Source organism: Ascoidea rubescens, assembly GCF_001661345.1.
Source record: "Ascoidea rubescens DSM 1968 unplaced genomic scaffold ASCRUscaffold_1, whole genome shotgun sequence".
Classification (NCBI taxonomy): Eukaryota; Fungi; Ascomycota; class Saccharomycetes; order Ascoideales; family Ascoideaceae; genus Ascoidea; species Ascoidea rubescens.
This window is the reverse complement of record NW_017962913.1, coordinates 3094941-3115414: the sequence shown is the minus strand read 5'-3', so window position 1 is coordinate 3115414 and position 20474 is coordinate 3094941. Positions and strand designations below refer to the sequence as shown.

Genomic DNA, 20474 nt, shown 5'->3' with positions numbered 1-20474 from the left:
AGAGAATAAATATACGGGAAAATAACCACGCTATGGTGGAAATAAGAATTATTAGCATTAATTAGAATTATTTAGAATTATTTAAAATTATTTAAAATTATTTAAGATTTTTTGAGCACAAAGATAGCACCATTTTGATGCCCCACTATAGAATCTGGGATGAAAAAGTCGTCCCTCCAAACCAGGACCAGCAGCGTGGGTCTGCTGCACTAGAAATCGGGTTCAGCCAATCAGCGCAAGGCCAAACGCTAGTGCTCTGCTCGTTCCAACGGTTCCTCAGTCGGTTCCAGTCACGGATCACTGCTGCTTTTCCACTCACTTTTCAAAAGACATGACCAGACCCTACGAGGCGCGTTATATACTTCCCCGTGGAGAAGGGACTGGAGGACTGCTGCACATGAGTGGAGCAGCAGCAGATGACATGCACAGTGTGAGTGCTTACGTACAGCGGCCCCGTGTGGTGCAGAATCTGCTGCGCGCGCGAATGGGGAATCACCCGCATTGAGACCTAAGAGCGCTCCCCAGAAAGAGCGCAGCGCAGGTCGAAAAGCGAGATGCGTGCGGTAGTAATGAACACGCACCATTGGATCTGGAGGAATCTGAGTGGATCCGTCGAGCTGAGTACCTGCAGCGTGGGAGCCTATCTGCAGATTTGCAGTGTTTTGCTGAATTTCATCTCTTTTCCGCCAAACTCTATTTCCAAAATGCATGCAACTCACTTTCTCACAATTTTTTATCATTTTTGAAATCATTTTTATCTCATTTTATCTCATTTTATTTGATCTACCTTCCTTTTATCTCATACTAGCTCAATTCCTTCTCTTTTTCATTTGTCCATTTCTTGCCCTCGCTTCCCTCTCTCCAAATCACTATATAAGTTTTCATTTTTCTCTTTATTTCTCTCCATTGTCATATTCTCTTTCACATCTGTCTTCAATATTCACTAAATATATATATATATATATATCATACTCGTCCCTGTTTTTAGTTCTACTTCCTCTTTGTAACTAATACTTTTCTGACCACAAACACAATAGTCCCATTATTGATATTCACATCACATCAATAATTATTTATTGTCCAGTTTTTTATATTTTTTGATTCTTTTTTTCAATCCAGATCTTCAATTCTCGTTTCTACTTTAGGATCTTGCACTTATATTCTCTCCCCCTATACTTATAAAATACTATATTCAAAATGGCCTCTTTAGCTTCTAAAGTTTCTCTCCGTTCCTCTTTATTGAGACAAAATGCTACCAAATCTTTCCTCAACAACTCTGCTAAGGCTTACTCAACCATTGCTAAGGAAAAAACCTTAAAAGAAAGATTCGCTGAAATATATCCTGAAAAGGCTGAAGCAATTAAAAAATTCAAAAAAGAAAAGGGTAAAACCGTCATTGGTGAAGTCTTATTAGAACAAGCCTACGGTGGTATGAGAGGTATCCCAGGTATAGTCTGGGAAGGTTCCGTCTTGGACCCTATCGAAGGTATAAGATTCAGAGGTAGAACTATTCCTGACATTCAAAATGAATTACCAAAAGCCCCAGGTGGAGACGAACCATTGCCTGAAGCTTTATTCTGGTTATTGCTTACCGGTGAAGTCCCAACTCAAGCCCAAACCACTGCCTTGTCTGCCGAATTAGCTGCTAGATCCGATTTACCTCAACATGTCATCGATTTAATCGACAGATGCCCAGCAAACTTGCACCCAATGGCTCAATTCTCCTTAGCCATCACTGCTTTAGAAACTGAATCCGAATTCGCTAAGGCTTACGCAAAGGGTGTCAACAAGAAGGATTACTGGTCATACACCTTTGATGATTCCATCAACTTATTAGCTAAATTGCCTCTCATTGCTGGTAAAATTTACAGAAACGTCTTCAAAGATGGTAAAATCCCTTCAATCAACAAAGACTTGGATTACGGTGCTAACTTATCCAACTTGTTAGGTTACGGTGAAAACAAAGAATTCGTCGAATTGATGAGATTATACTTGACTATCCACTCTGATCACGAAGGTGGCAACGTCTCTGCCCATGCCACTCATTTAGTTGGTTCTGCGTTATCCTCCCCATTCTTATCTCTTGCTGCTGGTTTAAACGGTTTAGCTGGTCCTTTACATGGTAGAGCCAACCAAGAAGTTCTTGAATGGTTATTCGGTATGAAAGAAACCCTCAATGGTGACTACTCAAAACCTGCCATCGAAAAATACTTGTGGGATACTCTTAATGCTGGTAGAGTTGTTCCAGGTTACGGTCATGCTGTCTTGAGAAAGACTGATCCAAGATACACTGCTCAAAGAGAATTCGCTTTGAAACACATGCCTGACTATGAATTATTCAAATTGGTCTCTAACATCTATGAAGTTGCCCCTGAAGTCTTAACCAAACATGGTAAAACTAAAAACCCATGGCCAAATGTAGACTCACACTCAGGTGTCTTACTACAATACTACGGTTTAACTGAAGCCTCCTTCTACACTGTCTTATTCGGTGTCTCAAGAGCCTTTGGTGTCTTGCCACAATTAATTCTCGACAGAGCTTACGGTTCTTCTATTGAAAGACCAAAATCCTTCTCAACAGAAAAATACATTGAATTAGTCCAAAAAATTGAATCAAAAAAATAATCAATCTATGTTGCTTGTAAATATTAGATTATCTTTATTAATGGTCACTGATATGATATGATTTTTTATTCTTTCTTTTTATTCTATCTTTTTCTTTTATAGTTTTTTTCTATTTTACGCTCTTCATTAAATTTATTTCGTCTAATTTAGTATAAAATCAAGTTTTTTCTTTAAAAAAATAAAACACTTTAATTCAATGTCTATTCATTTTTTAAACCATCACATTTTTAACAGCAGCTTGTTATGTTCTGCTGCCTGCTATCTCTTATCATTTATTCAATATTCATATTAGGTTTATGATTATATAGCCCAATAGTTATTCTATTTTTCACTTCTCATCTTATTATTTCACTTTGCAAATTTATTACTAAACCAAACCTTAATTATTTTCAGCAACAATCTCCGAGAAACTTGATGTTTCTAAAACGTGACAGATAAATCACTGTTATTATTGATTATTTACCCTATTAGCTAATACACTAAATACCATTTACTACAGCGTTTGCACGTCTCTATCAGTATAATCAAAGAAATTAGCCCGAACAGCCCACTATAAAAGGTTTTACGTCCCGTAATAGTGACACCTCGAAATATTAGCACCTCATCATACTTATTGTGTCTGGGGTAATTTTGCACAATAAAGATTTCCTATTTAACGTAAATACTCAATCAAAAAAATCTGGCTGCAAAGTTGTCTCATAATTTGAGTTTATTTCTCTGCTTCTTTTACCTCATTCAACAATTCCAAACAATACTCCTTCACAGGTGGCCTAAACCTTATGAGATACTGAATAGTTTGCTTTCCCAAAATTCCTCTCAACGGATCTAAACACAACGGTTTCAATTTTAAAATAATATCCTTGTTCAAGTAAGACAAATCTGAAAATAACCTGATAAATACCTTTCGGTCCTTTAAATCCAAAAAGGGTATCATTGCATCAAGGATCTTATTGGTCCATTTTAGATATGTAGGTGTTTTAATTAGTTTAAAAACTTTTTCATCACTTAACTTCTGATTTTTTAATTTAGCTTGTCTCTGAATCTCACTTTCTTCTTTGACATATTCTGAATACCATTCTTCATTTAGCCATTCAATAACAACCTCCATTCGTTCGTGAATGTCTTCTAAGAAATAATTAAACAACGCTTCCCTTATCAAGTCACTTAATTCTTCATTTTCGGTTTTATTTGACCCATCAATTTTATTTTTTCCATTTGTTTCAACACTAATGCTTGTTTTATCATTAATTTCCAAGTCGTTTTCTTCATTTTTCAAACCATTAGCTTTATTCTCAGATTCAATATCTTTTTCTTCGCCACTCTCTTGACTTGTATCAGAAGAATTTTCTAATCTCTCCATCTTGTCTTCTTTCTGTCTTTCTTTGTCAAGTCTGGAGTAGATTCCTCTTGTGGCTAGTCTTGTCAATAAAATCAACCATGAGTCCTTTTTCCATTCAGGTATGGCTACTTTTTGAATTTTAATTTGACTCTTTTTATTATTCTCTTTATCCTCATCAGTATTACTGTTATTTATTAACGAGGATAATTTTATTTGATCCATATTAGCTAACTTTAAGTAATTATTGATAATTAATTTAATATGCTCTTTTTTTTCTTTCAATGTAAACTTGGTTGGAACTGGTAGAATATATGGAATTCCAGACTCATAGTTCTCATCAAAATTCATATCATTGTCTTCAGTATTTCTATAAACATGATCAGGAGCAATTAATGACCCATTAGCTTTATCCAATATCTTATTATTAATAGCATTGATATTGATATTGTTATTATTGTTATTATTGTTATTATTGTTATTATTTTGACCTTGCTTTTTTTCGTTTCCCTCATTAGAAATCAATGATCTTTTTGTGTTTTTCAATCTTATTCTTTCTTCAAAAGTAGATTTATATCTTTCTGATATTACAGATAAACCGGTAACCAATTTTTCAAGATCAACCTTACCAATTGAAATAAGAATTAAATTTATTAATAAATCATTGTTACCATTTGTGTTTAACATTGAAACGTCGACACTATTCAATTCATTATTACTACCAATTAAAGTATATAAATTTTTAAGAGTATTTGTATGACCAGTAATATTATTATTATTATTATTATTATTATTATTATTATTATTATTATTATTATTATTATTATTATTATTATTATTATTATTATTATTATTGTTAGTAATTGGTAATTCTAAAGTAGTTTCAGGATAATGTTTTTTAATCAATTCATTAATTTCATCATTAAATTTTCTTTTTTTATTTAAATTATTAAAGTCCTTTGAGATTTGGTCGGTTGATAGTTTTTCAATTGAATTTTTAGGAATTTGTTTAAATTCGTTATTAATAAAGTTTATAAATTCTTTATCCTCATTTGATTGATAAAAAATTCCCTTTTTTCTTTGTTCATCCAATTTTGTCATTAAAAATGATGAAGTTTTGCTAAATTTTAGGGATAGATTGTTCAAGGCTGTCAAGTCGTTGTCACTGTTATTATTGTTGTTATTATTGTTTGCGTTAGCTAAATCAGGGTTTGGAGGGGGTAATAAGTTATTTTTGAAACAATGGTTAATAAAATTTTTAATCATTCTGTTTGAAAATCTTTTATTTAATTTAAATTTAACCAATTCTAAGTCATTTATATCTTTTGCTATTTTGACAATTTGGAATTTGTAAGGCAATTTCTTTGAGGTGTCATAATTGATTAAATTGTTCAAGATTTTAGTAGTTAAAGAGGGTCTTTTTTTGATTAGTTTAGTTAGGGAAAAAATAGTTGTAGTAAAAATTGGAGTTTGTAATAAATAATCGTCATTTAGGTTATTTAGTAATAAATCCAAGTAACCTTGGGATTCAGCTAAAAGAATATTTTGAATTAGAAAAGGGTGATTCTTTGCGATGATTGATATTGATACGTCGATGATTTGATTTTTCATTTCAAATCTTCTTTTTCTTGGATCCTTTGGAGGAGAAATAGATTGAGTTTGAATGATTTTCGCGATCAATCTTATAATAAGACATTTGATCGCGATAGAGGAAGAAAACTGATCTTTAACTGGATCTATTGTTGGAATCAACGGATAATTTGTATGACTAAAGGACAAAATCAAGGTTTTAAAATTGATTAGATTGTTATAAACCTGGTCATTGGGGATATCATTGATTAAATAATAAAAGACCAAGTCATAGATGGATGTGAAAATTCTGATGATCGATTCAATGAATTTGAAATCGTAGAAATTATTTGGATCATTTATATCGATGCTGTTAAGGTTATTAATGCTGTTGATGTTGTTTAATAAGGGGGATAGACTAATTAACGAGTTTAAAACTGTAATTGATAATTTTTTCTTGGTTTCAAAATTTAGTTGATGACTTGGCTCATTATTGTTGAAAATGTAATCAATGAAATTTACACACCATTTTAAGATTTTTTTATCATTTGACGAATTGATTAAAGCACATATTGTCTCAATTACATCGGGAATTAAGCTTGAGTTTGATAAAGCTAATTGCCTAGCCTGTTCCAACTTTGTTAGAGGGTCTTCCATATCCGAAGATGCAGCAGAGTTGTTAACTTCATTGCTATTATTGTGGTTATTATCCGACATGATAGAAAGAGCCTAGGGATAAACGAGGTTGAGATTTACTGGTAGAACTAAAAAACGAAAAACTTCCTAAGACGAATAAATAAATCTTCAAAGCGAGAAAATAAAATGCGATAAGTTCCTGTGGAATTAAAGGAACTGTTGGCCAGCTCAGTGAAGGCTATCGTGAGAGAAAGTTACTTGGTGGCTTCCTCAACGGTTGAACAGTGGAAAGAAGAGCCAACGTCGCAATCAGTTTCGTGCCAAACTGGTTTCGTGCTCGACTGATCTTACTGGAAGGATTCAAATAGTGGTTCAATAGTGGAATCAGTTCTGCTGGGGCACTCGAGGAGGAGCAGAGATGGCTGTTTTGTGGTGGTTTTGCTGGAGAAACTGAGGTTCGTTGGGCTGATTATATCCTGTTTCTTTTTGCCTGATTCAGCGGATTTGAGCAGGGTGACGGCACTTTGGAGGAGGTTCAAAAATAGCAGAGGGAAGAGAAGAGATCAAAAGAAGCAGACATGTTGAGGATTACAGGAACACTGCAGCGCTGGGCTCGAACTGGGCTCTTCCCAGCGAGATGCTGGGCCAGATTCTCGACGGTTGTGGGGCGAGAAAGGCTTGCTGCTTTCCAGCTTCGCGACTACCAGCAGGAGTGCTTGGACAGATGCTTCAAGGCCCTCACACAGGAAAACAAGAGGAGAATAGGTGTTTCGTTACCCACTGGCTCAGGAAAGACTGTGATCTTCAGCCATTTGATCAAAAAGTTCATTGACCATGTAAAATCACAAAACCAGAACTCCTCTTTCAAGACCAAGACCTTGATTTTAGTCCATAGAAAAGAGTTGGCCTACCAGGCAGCCAAAACAATGTCTCAGATCTTGCCAGAATACAGAATTGGCATTGATATGGGCGATTTGAAAGTCGATCCAATCAACTATGACATTGTCATTGCTTCGATCCAGTCCTTGGTTTTCTACAGCAATCCTCGACTACCCAATTACGATCCTGATTATTTCAAATTGATTATTATCGATGAGGTTCACCATGCTGCATCGACAACATACCAAACTATTCTATCTCATTTTGGCTCTCATGATTTTAAATCAGGGATTTCTGTTGCTGGGTTTTCTGCCACAATAAGAAGACACGATGGCAAATCATTGTCAAGAATTTTGGATCATTTGGTCTTTCATAAATCACTTCCCGGAATGATTGAAGATGGTTGGCTAACTGATCTCAAGTTCACCACTGTTGTCACCGATAAGTTTTCTTTAAATCTAGATGAACAGTTTAACGACAATCAAGTTGAAAACGAAAACGAACTCGATACAAATGATGACATTGACAATGAAATTGAAAATGGTAATGACAATGGTAATATTGATGATATGAAACAAATTGGGATCTTAGGCCAAGAATCCAATAACAGTCAATTATCAAAACTTTTAAACACTCCAGAAATGAATTCTTTAGTTTTAAAAATTTTTTTGCAGCTAAATAAAACTTATAATTTTAAATCTGTTCTACTATTTGGCGCAGATGTTAGTCATGTTCAAAACTTAACAAAACTATTCAACGAAAATAATATACCAAGTGCCTTTGTCACTGGAACTACAAATAACAAAGTAAGATTTCAAACTATTGAAGACTTTAAACAAAGAAAGATCAACATTTTAATGAATTGTAATGTCTTTACTGAAGGTACTGATATCCCACAAATTGACGCAATTTTTCTAGTCAAGCCAACCAATTCTCCAAACTTGATGGTTCAAATGATTGGAAGAGGTTTAAGATTACATGGCGATAAATCAATTTGTCATGTCATAAATTTTATTCCGAAGAATCTACAAAACGATCTAAATATCTTACCTACTCTATTTGGTAAAGAAGACTCTATCCAATTCATTAATGATGATGATGTTGTTACTAATAATAAAAAAAAAAAAAAAGATAATAATCAAGATAATAAAGATACAAATCAAGGTCCTTATGAATCAGTAACTTTACAGAAACTCAAAGACAAAAAAATCGAAAAAATCTTTTTCAATGAAATATCTGGTATCAAACATTATGTTAAACTAAATTCCCTTAATATGTATCCTTATGAACAGGCCTTCTCTGAAAGTAATATAAACTTTATCAAGACAGCAAGTGATGCATGGACCGTTTCCTGTGAAGGCACTGCATATGTCAAAGTTCATAGATCGGAAGTTGGTCCACAAGATCAAAAAATATTATTATATACCGCAGAGTACAATTATAGACAAAAATATTGGCCAAAATCAACAAAAAAACCCAGTTATTTTGTGAAGAAAACTCCAATTATTGAGCATGAAAGTGATTTAAATAAACTAATTGAAACAGTTGAAACATTTCTTGACGAATATGTTCCGTCATATATTACATCCAAAACCTCTCGATGGAGAATAGCTCCCGCAACACAAAAACAAAAAAACTTTATCAAAAAAATGATTTTTCGTGACTCCCTAATATTTACTAACTACAGCGAAAACCCAAAATTATACAATGAGAAAATTGAAAAATTTCTCTCTGAAATCAACAAGGGAAAATGTGCTGATATTATTACATCAAGAGTTACAACTGGTGAGTCATTGGTGTTGGAAATGCTTAAAGAAAAGATCCCAGAATTAATGGAATCAAAATCTGAAAAGAAAAAAAAAATGAAAAAGGTTGCGTTGAAAAATTACTTTAATCTTGGTACCGGGCCAATGGAGTTGGTCTAATGGTGATTTTGTATATATTTTTTTTTCATTCTGATACTTCTAAATAGGGTTCATAATCATGTATCTTTTTAGCAAGTGGGCAGCTTAGTTAAACTTGTGAAATATTGATAGCTAATGTGATAATTATTATCAATCAAATAAATAAATTGGAAATAGTGATGCAAAAAAAAAGCGATATATAACTAAATATTTTATCCAGTTGGGCCTCCACGAGAAAAATATTTTTAGATAAAATTCTTTTGTGAAATCTCTCTCATTTAATGTTGCAACTTTAAATGAAGATAAGAATCGGAAGAAACCTTTTTATTCTCGCAAAAAGATCTGTGATAATGTGATTTGCAAACTTTAAACAAGTAAAAGAAAAAAAATTAATAGGAAAAGATTGCAAATATTAATAAGATGGTCACTCATAATAAAGGAATAGAGCATTTGTTTCAGCAAGTTGGTTTTGACTTACTACAAAAAAGCTCACAGATCAAGTTTTTTATTCAAAACCAAATAACTGGTTATTTCTGCAAGAACATGCATGCTAGTGTACAAATGACAGCTTCCACAAGATTGGTTCTGTGTCTGGAGTTTTTTGACAGGTCCAAAATTTTCGATATGGTTTTGGGTTGAAATATCAGTTCTTCAGAGGTGTTTGAAAAGCTACTGTATCTCCAATGTTTGAAGTTAGAACAAAAAAGATGTATTATTCATTATTATGCTGTATATGGGAAAGACAGAAACTGGTTTTTGGCAACTATAAATATATAAAATGATACAATGCCTTGCGTTGAACTTAGGTGATCCTTTTAGCCATAAACAATTCACTTAATATTTCGAAATGAACCAACGTACTCTAATATTTCTCATATCAATAATTCTTTCCACAAACTTCTCTCTAATTTTGGCTGGTTCAAGCTATAATGAAGGTTCACCGACTGTTGAGGCAGCTTTATTGTCAACTATATATGCTTATGACACAACTGACGTTTACATCACGACAGTTACCATAACTTCTTGTTCAAACCATCACTGCTCTTCAACTGCTGTCGAAACAGGTGCTGTTGATATAACTGGAACTTTTAGTAGTTCTGAAGTGTCTTATGTTTTTTTAGTTCCTTTGCCCACCACTGAATCTTCGGTTGTTGGGTTATTATCTTCTGAAAGCTTTGCAATTCATTCATCATCTGAAATTATTTCTCAAGAAACTAATTTGAATATTCCAACTGATTCTATTGATCTCTCATCATCTTATGATAACTTGATTTCATATTCATCATCAGTCTATAAGACTTCTCAAAGTATTCCAACTAACACATATGATATTCCAGCTAGCACAGATGATATTTCAACTACTATAATTACAACATCAACCTGTTTGGATAACCAATGTAACTCAATAACTCTTACAACTGGTTTAACCACTGTGACTGCAATTGTTGAAAACATGGTTACTGTTTATACGACATTTTGTCCATTAACTGCAGAAAAAATTAATGATTCAAATTATCAACCTTCATCTGAGATTTTCTCTATAAGTGAAATTCAGTCTTTATTGAATCTTGGTTCTTCTTTCAGTGCTATTATGGAGATGGAAAAATCATCCTCATCTGTATTAGATTCGTCTTCTACAGTGTTAACCACTTCTATTGAAAGTTCTCTGGTTTTGGCTGATGTTGATTACGGCTCCTTTCAATCATCAACTTCAACTTCAACTTCAAACAGAGTTCAAGAAACAACCCTAACATCAACTTTCTGCTCTAATAATAATGTAAATTGTGAAACAGAAATTATCACCACCGGTGTTACTACAGTCACAACATTAATTCAAGGGACTTTAACAATATATACTACATATTGTCCCATAGAATACACTCTAACTAATTTAAATACCGATATAAGCTGGACTTCCAGTACAATTTTAAATAGTGATGCTTTCAGCTCAGACTTAGAAACATCGCCAACTAGTGTTCTAAGCTCAAACTTTGAAAGTCCCTCAAATTCAATTGATGCAACTACATTTTTATCATCTTCTTGTATTGGTGATTCGACTGATTGTATCTCAACAACTATTACCACCGGACTCACAACAGCTACTGTTAGAATTGGAACTACTGTTATAACATATACAACATTTTGTCCCTTAACTACACCTACTTCTGTTGTTCCTTCTATTGAGAGTTTAGTTCAGAGCTCAGGCTTTTCAACTTCTAGTGTGAATGGTAAAGAAACTGAATTTTCATCTGTTGAATATACTTTTCAAGTATCTACTGCTGTTCCCAGCTCTTCTAATGTTATCAATTATATTCATAGTAGTTATTCAGTTGATTTTTCAAACAGCAACAGTTATCAAAGTTTATCAACATCTAGTTCTGTTGAAACAACTGCTTCCAATGAGTCTATTCTAGGCTCAATGCTATCGCAGAGTAGCCTGAGTCTTTCGGTTGTTTCAGAAGATTCTATTACAGAAATTCGCTCTCGAGGTATTCCAATTCAAGAATATACTTCAACAATAGATTTAAGCTTACAAACTACTATTACAACAGATGCTATTTCAACTAATGCTATTTCGACTACTGTTTTTGAGAGTGTTTCTTGTTTTGATAATAACTGTGAGACAACAATGTTAACGACTGGGTTAACAACTGTTGTAACAACAGTCAATGATATTATAACTTCATATACAACATACTGCCCACTTTCTGAAACTACAATTAGCATGGCATTTTCCGAAATAGCAACAGCTGAATATCCAAATACTAAAATCAATGACTTGGTTTCTTCTGCTCTTGATATTCAAGATAGTTCCTTGAAATTACTTCTTTCTGAGTCCACTGCTTACGAAACAGTTTCCCAAGAAATAATCGCTTCTGAAATCAGTTCTGCAGGAGATGTATCCAAAACAACTGTTGCTAATTATTATGATTCAATTTCTTCTGCTGTTGTTTGTAACGAAGACAGTGTGTGTGAAAATTACGTCTTAGTTACAGATACATACACATTTGCAAGTGCCAGTCCTGAGATGATTATTTCTTTTTCTGATATACCAGAAGAGTCTACTGGATATAATGAAAACGACCAAAACACCATTGCCTATGAAACCAGCTCAATTTTGAACATCTCGAAAGAATATGCTTCATCAGTCGTAAGTGATTTCCTCAGTTTTTCTAGTACTGCCCTAGAATCGTCTATTGTTGTTGAATCTTCTGGAGCAAGTGAGCCATTTACTACTTCTTCAGAAGTTGCAAACACACGATCCATTGCCTATGAAACTCATGTTTCTGTGGGCTCTGAGTCTCTTCTCTTGACTGTTTTATGTTCTGAAAGTGATTGTGCACCAGTCACCAACACAGAGTCTTCTCTAGATACTGACGTTTATTACACCACTGCTGAATGCGATGCTGATGGAGCTGATTGTGCAGAGTTAAGTCAAACAGTGTATTCTGAGCCAAACCAAAGTTGGGACAGCACTGAAACAAGATACGTAACTTTGACAATGTCTTTATCCTCGGAAACAATGCCTGTGGTTGTTACGTTGGTAAATGGCTACAGGGTTTCATCGTCTGCTTCCAGTTCTTCAGCCATTCCTGGAGTTGAAGAGTTTATAAACATTGGGAACCAATTAAAAATTGGTGTTTCACCAGGATTTATCTCGTTTCTTTATTTTATTTTATAGATTTGGTACTGTGTTATCTTAGCTTTTTTAATTGTAGTTTTCTATCTTTTCAGACTTTGGTTGATTTGGAGATGTAAATCGGATTGGTTTATGAAAAACAGGCAATTCTTTTGATATTTGTTTATTGATAAACTAAATAAAGTATAAAATATATAGAATATAAGATATGGTATATATAAGAAAAAAATAATCGTATAGTATGGAGTATAGAAGAAAATAAAAAGTAAATCATTAGCAAAAAAATGCAAGTAAAAGTTCTTTGATTTTTAATTTTTTTTTCCCTATTGTTTTTGTTTTTTTAGTTTTCCTGGTAAAAAGATAAAAAGCATGAAAATGCGAAAGTGTTCATTGGTTGAAAAAAATAAATAAATAAAGCAAATGCAAGAGTGAAATATGAATTGAACAATTGAACAATTGAACAATTAAAAGTTGAAATAAAACATTAGATAAGTAAAGCTCATTTTTGAGCTTTTCATTTGTTTAATTTTTGATTCATCTTCGAGTTGGATATAAGTTGGGCTAGACATGACAATGCTAAAGTTTAGAGGAGAGTCAGATTGTAGGATTTGGTTATCGATATCGACAATTTGGACGCCAATTAAATTCAAGTGATGTAGGTTTGATAGATGATTCAAGCCTTCGATTTTTTTGATGTTTGTGTTGTAGCCCAATCTGAGGTAGTTTAGATTGAGCAAGTGGTTGATATTTTGAATTCTTGAAATTCTGTTTGAGGACAAGTCGAGATCTGATAGAACTGACAAGTCAGAGAGATTTTGGATTTTATCGATATAGTTGTTTGATAGGTTTAGAGAACGCAAGTTATTGAGTGGTTTGAGACCGTTGATGAATTCGATTCTGTTGTGGGACAAATCTAGATGAGATAAATTGATCAAGTGGGAGAAGGAATTTTTGAAAATGGAGGAGATTTTGTTGTTTGATAGATCGAGGGTGGTCAATTGAGAGAGATGGTTTAGGTAGTTGATTTTTGTTAGGTTGTTGTTTGATAAATTGAGAGTTTTTAGAGACAAGTTGTTTGAGAAAAAGGAGGAATCCAATTGAGAAAGGTTGTTGTTGGATAAGTTTAAAGATTGGAGGTTGAATAGGTTTTGGATAAAGTTTGGGTGAATTTGGAAGGTGTTGTTAGAGGCAAGAGATAAGTATTTTAAGTTGAGTAGATTCAAGCAGGAGGAGATGTTGTTTAGGTTGAGAAAGTTGTTGTTAGATAAGTCTAGCCATGTTAGGGACTGGAGAGAGTTGAGTGAGGTGAAAATGGAGGAGGAGGATATTTTGTTGCTTGATAGATTTAGAAAGTTCAAGTTGTTAAATTTTTTCAAGTTTTCCAAATTCTGTGGGTGTTCAAAGGTGTTACAATTGACAAAGTTGTTTTTAGAGGATAGACTTAGTAGTTTGTATGAGGAATGATTTTGAGATGGTAGAAGGGTTGAGTTCCAGTCAGATTTTGAAATGTTGAAATTGAAAAAGGTGTTGAAAGAGGAGTTTTTTAGGAGAGAAGATAAAAGCAAGTTTATTTTTTGATGGGAAGAGAGGGAGATTTCATTGCCTGTGATGATTAAAAAGTTGAAATTTTTCAAGATAAACTTGTTATTGTTATTGTTATTGTTATTGTTATTGTTATGGTTATCATTCTGATTCTGATTAGAATAAAGATTCTGATTAGAATGAAGATTGTTTGTGTATTTGATTAAAATTGAAATGATAAAATTAATAAGATTTTGGAAAAGAGTTAAGTCTGAGTTATTTAGAATGAATAATTTAAAGTGAATTGAGTTTGAATGGGTGAGTAGGTCTTTATTAAAAGGAGATAAGTTTAAAAAGTCCAGCAAGTTGAGAATGAGTTTGTTTTTATTGTGGTTTTTGTTTAGTAAAGAGTTTTCGTTGGCAGTTAGAAGATCATTTAAGCCATTAATTGGGGATATTGGTGTGTATGGAATATTTTTTTTGAAGTTGTAGTTGTGGTGAATAAAGAGGTTGTTGGAGACGTGGAAGGAAGAAATGGAGGATATTAACGTATCATTTGATAAGGAGAGGAGGAAAGTTAAGTTATCGGGTAAGTTTTTAAAAATCAAAGAGATCAAATGAATAGGTAGTTTCTGTTTAAAATGGGATAAAGAAAGTAAATTTTCCATATATGTGACTTGAGTAAGGTTTCAAACAAAAGCAGGTTGATGAGAAAGGACTGAAATTAGAAGGATAGTATAGTATGGTATAAATTAAGGCAAATTGATGAAAATCCAAGGTAGAGAGAAAGAAAAAAAGAGAGAGAGAAAAAAAGCAAAGAATTTATATGGATTGAATTTTACATTATTTGCAACGTATTTTTCTGATGCTTTCTTTTTTTGATGATTTTGTTAGAAAATGATTTTGTTAGAAAATGATTTTGTTAGAAAGAAAGGTCATTCTAGCGAAAAGAAATTGAGCAGTAGCAAAGGTTGTTAAGAGTGAGAAAAAACGCGATGGTTGGGAAATAGACAGGAGGAACAACAGGCGTAACAGCATTGGTATTAAATTATTACTGTTAATATTCATGCTGTTATTGTTGAGGAACAATTGGCAATAAGGCCAGTGTTCATGCTTTTTGCAGTCATATTCATTTAAGACCGGCAATTTTGATTTGTGGGGAAAGCAGCAGTGGGTGCTGATTGGTCAGCCTTAGCAAGAAGCAGAAAAGTAACTATTCATGTAGAAGAAGGAGCACAGCAAATTGCACCTTGGAAGCAGCGTCCAGGAGCAAAGCGTGAGTGAGCAGACGGGGCATGTTCGCAAGAAATGTGTCAAACACTTGAGAATCAGGAAGAACTTTACTCACCACCTCAATTCGCTTAACTTTGAGCCCTTTTGCTGCAGTGGCTCTGGAACTGCGTAGCTTCCCACGCTTTGCACACGCCCAACCCCAGCTTCCCACGCACCTCCAGCGGCACATACACGATAGCCTCTACCACCTCCCTGCTGCCGCTGCATCTGCTGGTGCTGCCGTTGCTGCCAGAGCAAAATCTCCTTCGCCGGCGCCGCTGGGCCTCCGCTCCGGTCATGTGCCGGCCACACGCACACGCTTTAGCCGACGCAGGTCACCCAGAGTGGTGGCGCCACGTTCGGCCGCTTCGGGAAGGCGCACACGCGCTGCTGAGTCAGCGCTGACACACCACAAGTGTGCCGGCTACGTCATTGTTTCTGATGACTCAGCACACGTGTGCATCAGTGCGGTGGAGCAAGTCTAAAAAGGTTGCTCCACCACAATCCGCAAACAGCAGCTTCCACACCAACTTGAGCAGCCTATTGCCATATCTGTTTCAAGTGCACCAGTGCAATAGGAGAAAGAGCAAGCTTCCCCCATCGTTACCTCACCTCCTGGATCAATTATATATCCTCTTACTTTCCCCTTGCTGCTTCTCTGTTTCCCTTCTAAAGTCCTGTTGTTTTTGTTTTCTCTTTACTACCCTCGCCAATCACTTCTCTTCTCAACTATCCTTGGTTTTCCTCTCCACACCTATCTCAAAATGCACAGAACTTACTCTTTACGAAACTCAAGGGCTCCCACTGCTTCCCAGTTGCAGTCTCCTCCTCCTCCAATTTCCTCCACCAAAAAACACTACTTTGGTAAATCCGGCATTGCTTCGTCCTTTAGAAAGAACACTGCTGGCACTTTTGGCCCGGAACTCTCGCGAAAGCTAGCTCAATATGTCAAAATGGAGAAAAACGTAATGCGTGCCTTGGAATTGGTCGCAAGCGAAAGACGAAATGTAGCCAAACAACTATCTCTCTGGGGTGAAGAAAACGAAGACGACGTCTCCGATATCACTGATAAATTGGGTGTTCTAATGTACGAATTGGGCGAATTGGACGACCTATTCATTGACCGTTACGATCAGTACAGATTAACCGTCAAGTCCATAAGAAACATTGAGTCCTCTGTTCAGCCATCAAGGGACAGAAAGGCTAGAATCACTGATAAAATTGCCTACTTGAAGTATAAAGACCCTCAATCCCCTAAAATCATGGTCTTGGAACAGGAATTGGTTCGTGCTGAAGCGGAATCCTTAGTGGCTGAAGCTCAGTTATCCAACATCACCAGAGACAAATTAAAATTGGCCTTCAACTACCAATTTGACTCAATTCGTGAACACGCTGAAAAAATGGCCCTCATCGCAGGCTACGGCAAAGCTTTACTAGAACTATTAGACGACAATCCTGTTATTCCTGGTGAGACCAGACCTGCTTATGACGGTTACGAAGCATCAAAACAAATAATCATCGATGCTGAAAACTCCCTAAGCAACTGGACCCTCGACTCTGCCGTTGTTAAACCTTCCTTATCCATGCACAACACAAGCAACGAGGTTTATGATACCAGCGACGAAGAAGCAATAGAAAATGCTGAATACCAAAAACACCAACAGGATTTAGAAAATGAATTGAATGGTATGACTGAAACCGAAAAACATTTCGATCAAGGTCACCATGAACAGATTACTGCTTAATTTTTATTCCTACCTCTACCTATCTACTTATTTATTTACTTTTTTTATCTAATTATCTTCTTATTTCCTTATTTACTTACTTGATTACTTTATAAAATAAAAACAAAAAAACAAAAAAACAAACAAACAAACAAAAAAACAAAAAAAAAGCAGATATCTATATATCTTTTCTAATTGGTTTTTACTCTTTTTACTCTAATGTTTATTCTTTTTCATTAATATCTTTCAGGTTATAATCTAATTTCCAATTAATTTTCTAATTGTTTTTATCTATATCTTTTTATCTATATCTCTTTATCATTTTTTGTTATTTACTTTGTTCAGTTTTTACTTATTTACTTGTTTATTTTCTTTTGTTTATGGATTTACCTATATATTTATTTATTTAAAACTAATAAATTAATAACTTCCTTCATCTTTTATCCTTATCTAATCCTCATATAATAAATCTCTTTTTAATTGATTCTTATAATAGTAATTTCGATATTTAATCGCTACAACTGTTCCTACTGTGAAAAAAATTAAAAAAAATAAAACCGTCGATGTTTGATTAATAGGCTTGGGTCGAATTTTCTCCAAATACTCACTTGTAGACTTCTCCGATACAATCAAATTAGTAACTGTACAATCAACGATACTGACATTCGTCAATGGCTTATCATTACTATCTGTTTCAACATTTTGAATCCTATCCAAGATTTTTAAACTCTCCTTATTCAACACTCTCCCAATTATAACATGCTTCCCTGTTAACCACTCATCAATATTCGTGGTTATGAAAAATTGTGATCCATTGGAATTAGGCCCACTATTAGCATACGCCAAATATCCTGCCTTCTTGAAACCAACAAAAAAATTTTCATCGTCAAATTTAGTATTCCCATATATCGAATATCCTCCTCGTCCGTTGAAAAACTCAAAGTCTCCCCCTTGCACCATAAAATCTTTTATAACTCGATGAAAGATTGTATGATTATACCCAGATCCTGCTGAATTTTTACTTAATTCAACAAAATTTCGAACGGATTTTGGTACAATTGACCCAAATAATCCCAACTGCAACTTTCCAAAATATTCGTCTCCTTGTTGAATATCAAATGTAACTATATGAGATAATGGTGGGTCCTCTTTATCCTCAGCATATGTTGATGCTGCCAAACTGCTTAACGCAAAACTGAAAACACATATCAATAAACAACTAATTAGTCTCATCCTAATCAAATCCAGTTAAATCCGGAATTTCAAAATAATTAATCTCAACCCTTGAATCGACTGCTTGGAAAAAAAACCACAAATGCTATAATCGTAAAATAACAGCAGTATTTCTCCAGCATCTGTTTTCTTTATTAAGCCAGCATATTTCAAAATTGCGACCATCACAACGGGGGAAAAGAAATAAACTCCACAAATGTGGGTTATTGTTTTTATACATACAAGTACAGATATGCGCAGTAATTAATATCCAATGATATGGGTCAAAACAAAAGTATATTATCAGCTATGATATTTTTTTTCTTTTTTTTCTTGTTTTTTTTTCAAAACACACACAAAAAAGGCTTTGAATTGAGAAAGTATGAAAATATATAAAGAAAATATAGAAAGGAAATAAGTTCCATTAGCCAGTTAGGTAAACCAAATTATTTCAAGTTGATTTACTTAATAGAATTAAATATAATTATATGAAAAATGTCAAATAAACAAAAAAAAAACGAATGAAAAAAATATCTCAAAAAAGGTAGTAATAGAAAAAAAGTGAAAAAAAACAGAATAGAAAGCAACAAAAAATTAGTAAATCAAATAAGTTAAATTAAATATAGATAAAAGTAAAGTAGAGTAAAGTAAAGTAAAGTAAAATATACCTTAATAATATAAAAGATAAAAACAAATTGATAACAATAACTAAATTAATAATTAATCAAATAATTTTTAAAAATGGGAATAAAATGAACGTAGTTATTAGACAAAGCAGAGAAAGCATTAAACAAAATTAATAAAAAGAAATTTAAAAAATAAAACAAAAACTTTTAAAAAAGAATTTATAATTCAATAAATTGATATCCTTTGTAATGTCTTTCACATTTTTTCTTTTCATATTTGTTTTAAGCTGAATGTGAGTTCATTTTTTTTAAAAATCAAAATAGAAAATCTTTAATGATATTGATAAGATTAAAATTATTTCTTTTCTTGAAAAAAAATTTTAAAACAATTAAAAGTAATACTATTAATAATAGCAAAAAGTAAAGAATAAACCATAAAAAATAAAAAATAAAGCAATATTATTGAATCAAAAAACACAAAAAAACAAAAAAAGACAAAAAAACATAAAGATTAATCAATTTATCAATTAAATTATAAGCTGGCTTTATCTCCTTTCTAACATTTGTTCTAAAAATTTTAATCATATTTACTTCTAAAATTCAGAAATGATAACAATATTAGGACTATACTTATCATTTAATGTTCTAAAAATAAACTTATCCATTCAAAGGAATAGAAGTGAGTTAATTTGAAGAACTTGAATTTTTATTAAATTGGTTTTCATCATCTTCAATTGGTTCCAAATATCTTTCGTTTTCTTTACGGCTTAAAATTGGGATATTATTATTATTATTATTACTATTATTATTATTATTATTATTATTATTATTATTATTATTATTATTATTATTATTATTATTATTATTATTATAGTTTTTTGAGTTTTTAACTTTTGATACATATTCTTCTAATGCTTTCCAATTTTGTTCTCTTATTAATTTTATTTTTTTATTTTCATTAACATTTTGAAAATATAATAGGCTACATTCTTCATATAAGATTTGATTTGCTTCCATAAATATTTTCAATGCGTTAAATGCTAATGAGCTTATAGTTGTATTCCAATTATTACCAGCGCCATTATTATAGCCGTTATAATCTTGGTCTTGAGAATAGAAATCATTAAACATGTTTATTACACCATCATGGTTAGAATTTTGAATATTATTTGGATCATTTGGATTAGTCATGCTATCTGCATAAGGTTTTGATGATTCGCCTTGAGTTGATAATTCATATAAGGAAGTGAAAATGATGGGCAATATAGTTTCAGCATTTTCTGTTACCAAATTTATAAAGTAATTATTATTCCAGTAGCATAAGACTTTTTCAGCGATTTGAAAATGGGGGGAAGAGATACATTTTGATAATTGAACGAATAATGGAACTTGAATTTTGACAAATTCGGAAGGCTCAATTGTCTCAAAAATGTCCTCAATTTCATTTAGAAACATGATTTCCTTTGGTGAATTAATTTTGGGCCAAAATCTTAGTAATCCCATTATAACATCTTCAGTTAATGAGGCATC

General features: G+C 33.2%; 9 protein-coding genes across 9 annotated transcripts; 4 read left to right on the top strand and 5 right to left on the bottom strand.

Moving 5' to 3' along the window:
* Positions 1 to 816: 816 nt before the first annotated feature.
* Positions 817 to 3050, top strand: ASCRUDRAFT_74091 (citrate synthase mitochondrial precursor). The gene has a single exon (XM_020192553.1). It carries the CDS (start codon positions 1198 to 1200, stop codon positions 2623 to 2625), a length of 1428 nt encoding a protein of 475 aa, XP_020050784.1. The 5' UTR covers positions 817 to 1197; the 3' UTR covers positions 2626 to 3050.
* A 19-nt stretch (positions 3051 to 3069) lies between these two features.
* Positions 3070 to 4763, bottom strand: PTA1 (RNA-processing protein PTA1). Its single transcript, XM_020192552.1, has one exon. It carries the CDS (start codon positions 4646 to 4648, stop codon positions 3335 to 3337), a length of 1314 nt encoding a protein of 437 aa, XP_020050783.1. The 5' UTR covers positions 4649 to 4763; the 3' UTR covers positions 3070 to 3334.
* A 2095-nt stretch (positions 4764 to 6858) lies between these two features.
* Positions 6859 to 8061, top strand: IRC3 (double-stranded DNA-dependent ATPase; the record flags this gene model as incomplete). Its single annotated transcript, XM_020189459.1, has 2 exons — positions 6859 to 7514; positions 7656 to 8061. Coding segments are annotated over 2 exons (1062 nt in total), but the record flags the coding sequence as incomplete, so codon positions are not given.
* Positions 8062 to 9692: 1631 nt separating this feature from the next.
* Positions 9693 to 12842, top strand: ASCRUDRAFT_105584 (uncharacterized protein). The gene has a single exon (XM_020188622.1). The coding sequence runs from the start codon at positions 9797 to 9799 to the stop codon at positions 12629 to 12631; it is 2835 nt and encodes a 944-aa protein (XP_020050781.1). The 5' UTR covers positions 9693 to 9796; the 3' UTR covers positions 12632 to 12842.
* A 211-nt stretch (positions 12843 to 13053) lies between these two features.
* ASCRUDRAFT_6285 (L domain-like protein) lies at positions 13054 to 14778 on the bottom strand (the record flags this gene model as incomplete). Its single annotated transcript, XM_020191315.1, has 1 exon — positions 13054 to 14778. The coding sequence occupies one exon, from the start codon at positions 14776 to 14778 to the stop codon at positions 13054 to 13056; it is 1725 nt and encodes a 574-aa protein (XP_020050780.1).
* Positions 14779 to 15412: 634 nt separating this feature from the next.
* ASCRUDRAFT_74087 (uncharacterized protein) lies at positions 15413 to 15624 on the bottom strand. The gene has a single exon (XM_020192550.1). It carries the CDS (start codon positions 15608 to 15610, stop codon positions 15455 to 15457), a length of 156 nt encoding a protein of 51 aa, XP_020050779.1. The 5' UTR covers positions 15611 to 15624; the 3' UTR covers positions 15413 to 15454.
* A 293-nt stretch (positions 15625 to 15917) lies between these two features.
* ASCRUDRAFT_74086 (Eisosome component PIL1/LSP1 family protein) lies at positions 15918 to 17275 on the top strand. The gene has a single exon (XM_020192549.1). The coding sequence runs from the start codon at positions 16147 to 16149 to the stop codon at positions 17125 to 17127; it is 981 nt and encodes a 326-aa protein (XP_020050778.1). The 5' UTR covers positions 15918 to 16146; the 3' UTR covers positions 17128 to 17275.
* Positions 17274 to 18533, bottom strand: ASCRUDRAFT_74085 (uncharacterized protein). Its single transcript, XM_020192548.1, has one exon. It carries the CDS (start codon positions 18337 to 18339, stop codon positions 17557 to 17559), a length of 783 nt encoding a protein of 260 aa, XP_020050777.1. The 5' UTR covers positions 18340 to 18533; the 3' UTR covers positions 17274 to 17556.
* Positions 18534 to 19628: 1095 nt separating this feature from the next.
* Positions 19629 to 20447, bottom strand: ASCRUDRAFT_6282 (B56-domain-containing protein; the record flags this gene model as incomplete). Its single annotated transcript, XM_020191314.1, has 1 exon — positions 19629 to 20447. One exon carries the CDS (start codon positions 20445 to 20447, stop codon positions 19629 to 19631), a length of 819 nt encoding a protein of 272 aa, XP_020050776.1.
* Positions 20448 to 20474: the final 27 nt, after the last annotated feature.